We start from the raw sequence: 6,171 nt of genomic DNA, 5'->3' as shown, positions 1-6,171 counted from the left end.
GTATGGAGCGTACAGCGGTTTGTACAATCCCAAGCAGCACATGCGTGAGGTATCTTTATACATTACTTCATTCCACAGCAGCGCCACTCGCAATATGGCGGCGACGTTGACGTACGATGCTGCTGGGCATGCGGCGTCTAGAAATTCGGTGTCTATGGTGCTGCTGAGACTGCGCTTCCGGGTTAAGCTCCGCCCTCTTGTTGTCTGTGCGTGTTCTCGAAGCAGCTATTGGCGTGCGTGTTCTCGTCATGAATGGCAGCTGTTATTTTAAGGAAGTGCGGAAGTGTTGCTGCGTTTTATCTTCCCTGCACACGGTCATGTGATGTAGTCAGGGTTGTAAGGGTGCTCATTTATTTCATTTACTTGGTTGTGTGACTCCTCTTTAACTTGTGCTTTGTGATAAATTTATGAGCTACATGGCGTTGTGTGGGTGGAGAAGATGCACGTTTGACTAATGACATGGTCCTCAATTCCATGCTGAAGCTGCTGCAGAGGCAGACTTACACATGTCTCTCTCATCGATATGGGCTGTATCTGTGCTTTGGCGGCATCGTCCTCATGATCGTTTCCGCATTTCAGTTTGGCGAGGTAAGCGGTCTTTCAGGTTCCATCGGATGGAGAGTTATAATATTATTGTGGCGCTTTACATGTGCTTTTATTTCTTGGTCGTCCAGCTAGGGAATGAAAGCACACAATGCAAATGAAAAATGCAGGCCAAAGTTTTGTACACAGTATTACTCATTATGTTGAAATGCTATATTGGAGTAAGAAAGCTGCTGAAGGATGAGCAGTTTACAGTCATTTGAAGCGCAGTAATGATTTAAACTCTTTATACATTTTATAGAAAGTAATCGGTAAAATACTCCCAAACAAAAGTATAAAATATATTGTGAGGTGTAAAATATATATTTTGTATTTGATCCTCTTTTAAATTTGTATACTAGTTTGTAGGAATCCAAACCCGGATGTAAAACCAATTGGAAACATAATCTAGGTACCCCAGTTTTAAGAGCCCCAGTTTGAAAACAATGAGGGTGAGTCTGAAAAGTATAGAGCTAAGAACAAGTTTCTGGTCATCAACGGTTATCCTCCAAATGGAAACAGATATTAAGAAACCCCAAACTGTTAACAAATCTTACCTTTAAACACCTCATACCACATGAAGACTTCAGTTACAGAACAGTTGGCCACTCTTTGCGAGGAAAAGAATTTGGTAAACTTAGCCTATTTAAAACAATCCAGAAATATTCTCTTAAAAGTTATACAGTCAGTCCTGATTGCGATGAGAGTGGAAAGAAAATACGTTGGTAATGGCATTGGAATAGTGTGCATAATGTTTACTGCACAATTACATATTGGAAACCTCTGTGGGCAAACTGAAATTCAATATTTTGGTTACATCTTGAGACAAGTCAAAAATAATGTTTGGAGGAATCAAAGCTAATTAAAGAAGAGACCGGTAGACTGATAGATAAGTTCAATACTGAAATACAGCATAAAGACTTACTGGCAGGGAAACATTCTCGTGTTGGCCACTGAGACACAAATATATGTGTGCTGTTGCTGTGGTTAATCACACATTTTGGGTATTTATTACTACTGGTTTTAAGTTAGTGAGAACAAGCAATGCATATTTTCTCTGTTTAGAGGAAATTACTGGGGATGATCAATATCTAGAGCAATGTCTATAGTATTTTTGTACTTTTCTAAAACAGAGTAAAACTTGATAATCATTATAATAAAAATAATTTGAAGAAAAATATAAATATCATTGGAAACAACTTAATATTAAATTAAAGTAATAAAGTAAAAGTTGTGAACACAAAGAGGGGCGCTTGTAGTGCTCCTGAATCGCATAGTAACACCAATGAGGCTGAAATATCAAAATAAGAATTTAATTAAAAAAAAAAAATCCTAATGTTTAAAGGTAAATGAAGGGAGAACACAAAGGGCCCAAAGAAACAAAGAAAATAACCCCCCTGTGTTACTCTGGGCCTAATTCAGGAATTATGAAACCCCTGTTTCTGTGCAGTGCAACACACACTTGCCTACTCTGAGAAGTACAACCCCTTAACACTGCCTTTGCCTCATGTGTCACTGTCACTCTTTATACTTAAGATGTAACCTCACTTCATTCTTCTGGGTGAGAGCTTGCTTCAACCTTCAATTTTTCTGTGAGCCTGTGTTGAGTTTAAACCCCGTCTTCATTGTTTTAAGGCAACTTGCCTCTTAGTTACCCCAAGCTTTAGAATTAGTTTCAAAGTACATCACGGAGATCAGGCTAGAACTTGATCTAGCAGCTTCCAGTGTTACTCTAACCCTAAGACTTCTCGCAATCTTTAAAGTGCCATAATGCTTCTTTCAAATACCAGCAGGCAAGTAACACAACATGCAAGTCTTTAATGAGTCAAAGACAGAGGAGGAAGAGAAGGTTTAATGTTTTTACCATTACGGATTTCTGTCTTTTCCTTACAACACTGCTCAGCCTGCCTCTGTTTTTTTCCTCTCCTCTTGCCTGCAGATTTTCAGGCTCACCTGCATGATTACTGCATATAATCATGCTGCATTGCTTTCCCACTACTCGTCTGCTGAGTTTGTTTGAAATTTTTGAGTTATTGAAATTATGTTTAATAAATACAAAATCAATACTTTATATATTTTTGTTCTAATGAAATTGGTAAAATTAGTTTAGGTTGTATTTTTGAACATTATATTTAATTTGTATGTATTAAAATTCAGGATTTTTTATAAACTGCATATTCTCATTCTAAAACAAAACATCCTCATTGGCAGTTCATTAAGTTTTATTTTGCCAGAACTGTTAAGATTTATTAATTTATTTATTTGTATATGGATGTGGGAATTGTTTGTGCATCTTTCAAACCACCCCCCCCCCCCATATGTTTTTTTCCCCTTGTTTAGTTTTGTCCTGTTTGATATTAATTATCTAGAAGTTTCTTTTAAGTATTGTCTTGCTTATAGATCAAACTAATGGGTAAATAATATACATTTTGAAAATGTTTGTTTCAGTTAGTGTTCTTGTTCCCAGGAATTATTTTCTTTTTTTCTATGACACCAAAATGCGTTCTACGCACCAAGTTCTTTGTATTTACATGTCAAGCATTTTTTTCCTTTTAAATCAAGGCTGTTCAATTACAAATTCAATTTGGCCAGATTTTCAAACCAAGAAATTTAGCTGGGCCAGACATTTTCAGTGGCTGGTATGCAGCAGGTAATAACAAATTTTAAACTAACTTAAATGAATGTATTGAAAAACAAGTAATGTTTATTCATTCATACCCTCTTAAATTTAATCACATCTGACACCGGCACATGAAAAAGTGCAATAAAAAAGCCATAACTAGTAGCAATACTTTTTTCCACATCTAAATTAAAAAAAAATAAACATTTTGGTCATATCTGACCTTGGCACATCTCTAAAGTGTGAAAAACAAAATAGTGCAGAGTCTTAGCATTAACATTTTGTTTCCTTTTTGAAATATAATAAATATTTTGGTCATTTATGACCTAGGCATATCACAAAGTGAATTTAACGTAATAAAAATGATCTATCGTTGCACAAACCCATAACAAGTGATAATGAATACAATGCCTAATGCAAACACTGAGGGAACATAGGTTCGTTTGAATCACCACATGTGTGATTAGCAGTGCCTTTTTTTGTAAACAAAAAGGTGGCGGTGTGCATACATTGCTTTTGGATCAAATTTGAGGTACTGTGACGGTATATAGAGACAGAGAGTCATAGTGCTACAAGTTTTATTTGATGAAAAAACATAATGTTTAAAATTTGAAATTGAAAAATCATCAAGTATAATAATAATTCTTTGTATTTATATAGCGCTTTACTCACTATTCAAAAAGCTTTGCCAACTGTACGCATGGAGGACCCGGGGTGCAAACCCAGCATCTCTTTATTGTGAAGCAGCTTAATTATAATTACACCACCTGCGTATGCGTATTGTACTCCATAATATTGCGCTTGATTAAAATTACAAACATAAAATTTCCGAACTTGGAAGAATATTAACCACAGGATAATAATGAGCTCTACATTCTACCAAAACGTTATGTAGTCCCGCAAAGCAATCTGTACTTAATTTGACTGAGTTTTAAAGAAAATTCCAGACTTTTTGCATGTTTTCATCAAATACAGTCTAATTTGTTCTTTGCTCTGAGTGTCAATGACTGATCATTGTCCTCGTAACAGCCGTGAATCCGCAGGATTGAAGCGTGTGAGTGAAGGGCCTGCCAGTCGTATAAAGAGAAGTGTGGAGATAGTGCTTATGAAAAATGAGGCTGTTATTGGAGTAACAATTAGATTAATTTGTGAAAACCGATGTTAGCATTCGCATGATGAAACTGGAATTTAACTAAGATTTAGCACAGAATAGATTATAGAATCATTTAATATCCATCCGTTGCCATGACTGGCTGTCATTGTCAAGGTACCATCACCAAAAAAAAAATCATTGTATCATAGACTACTACCACCACTTCTAGAAACACAACAGTGTGCTGCATTGTACGTTGAATTGCATTGTACGTTGAATGTTACTAGGCTACGAGAAGTGTTACTTTCATAGTCTGTACTACTTTAGGGATTTATGTAGGAATTTCTGAAGGCTTGCAAAAATGTGTTTATCTTGTTGGAGGTTGCTTTTGGGCTGCATTTGAATAGGCTGGTTTTAAATGCTTGTCATCTGCATTTTTAGTTTAATTCTTTATTTATAAATTATATAAATCTATAAATATAAATTGTAAGTCATAGTTGAAAATGCTAAATTACCTCACATAGACAGGAAAGATAAAAGGAACAAGTGTAGATGTGAGTGTTTTACTAGGGAGACTACAAACCAGCATTAGGCTTTTAAAGTGGCAAAATATTTATTTACATAATAAACATTGGGATTAATAAAGTATCTATCTATCTATCTATCTATCTAAACTGACAACACTCATTCCAAGAGACAAATATGACAGCAGTAGCTTATAAGCAGATAAACTGCTGAACATTTGAAATGAATATTCTAACAACAACAGGATCTGAAAATTAGTGACTCTGGCAGTAGTATTGCTAGATCTCTCGTTTGATTGGTCATTCTTTTCAGAGTAACGGTGCAGAGTCACAATGGGAACAAACAGAGAAGTTGCAAATTAATCGTCCTCCCTTAACTTTTTTATGCAGAGAATTTCTTAATATTTTCCTTGTATTTAAAAAAAAGTTGAAGGAGAACCAATGGTCTTTCAGTATTCCACCAGCTAGTTCTCTTTTTCAACTAATGCACCACTATTAGTTCTGCTCAAAAAATAATGTGGTCATGCAAAAAATAATTGTAATAAAATAAAATATTCTGAGGAATTCATAGTCTCTCGCAGAAGAGAAGTACTGCAGTGCAAGAGCTCCAGAGATCCAAGGTTTCAAAAGCAGACATAGAGGTCCAGTTTGGCAGGAAAAGGAAGGCCCATGAAAAGCTGGAATTGGCAGAGTCTTAGATAAGGCATAGGGCACTGCTGAGAACATTGGCTGGGCGCACAAGGCCAAGCTGTTCCCCAAGGCCTCAGTACGAGAAGACCCTGGGTGAAGAAAGGTGGGCACTCATCCAGGGGGAAGTGAGAGCAGGAGTGGAGGAGACATGCATAAGTAGAATGGTAGAGGTGAGGCAGCAGGAGGCCTGGACTAAGTGGGAGAGTGCGCAAGAGTGCTTTTCCCATTGTCTTTTCTCAGAAGGCTATTTATATCAATTTGCATATTCAAAGAGGCATAATTCTGGGAGGAGTTGGGGCGGGACAGAAGGCGCGTTCACGTGCGTTACTTTTCACGCTGATCGGATTTATGTAGTGGAAGAACGTGAAAGTTTGCGTACGTACAGATTCCTGCATCTAGATTTTTCTGTGCGTACGCACATTCCCGCTTTTGTGCGTACACCATGTTATAGTGTGAGTTCTACGCACGGCGTTATACATGAGGCCCCAGGTGTTGAGGCTTTAGACAGGACCCTACAAGACATCAGAAACACGACAAAAATGATGGGAGGCTTGACAATCTTACTGGCTGGAGACTTCCGGCAGACCTTACCAGTTATCCCAAGAGGAACACACGCCGACGCATACCTATGACCTAAGACCAGCATTCTTACCTTAAGAATA

General features: G+C 37.1%; 1 protein-coding gene across 1 annotated transcript in view; it reads left to right on the top strand.

The window, feature by feature from the left end:
* The first annotated feature begins 318 nt into the window (after positions 1–318).
* The window catches only part of gnptab (N-acetylglucosamine-1-phosphate transferase subunits alpha and beta), a 123,056-nt gene continuing 117,203 nt past the window's right edge, over positions 319–6,171 (top strand). Inside the window, exon 1 of the mRNA XM_028816454.2 lies at positions 319–588. Coding sequence (XP_028672287.2) covers positions 460–588 — 129 coding nt within the window. The 5' untranslated portion in view covers positions 319–459. The remainder of the gene's footprint in view (positions 589–6,171) is intronic.

This window comes from Erpetoichthys calabaricus, chromosome 1 (genome assembly GCF_900747795.2).
Source record: "Erpetoichthys calabaricus chromosome 1, fErpCal1.3, whole genome shotgun sequence".
NCBI lineage: Eukaryota > Metazoa > Chordata > Cladistia > Polypteriformes > Polypteridae > Erpetoichthys > Erpetoichthys calabaricus.
Note: the sequence above shows the minus strand (reverse complement) of the source record. Positions and strands in the feature narration are given on the sequence as shown.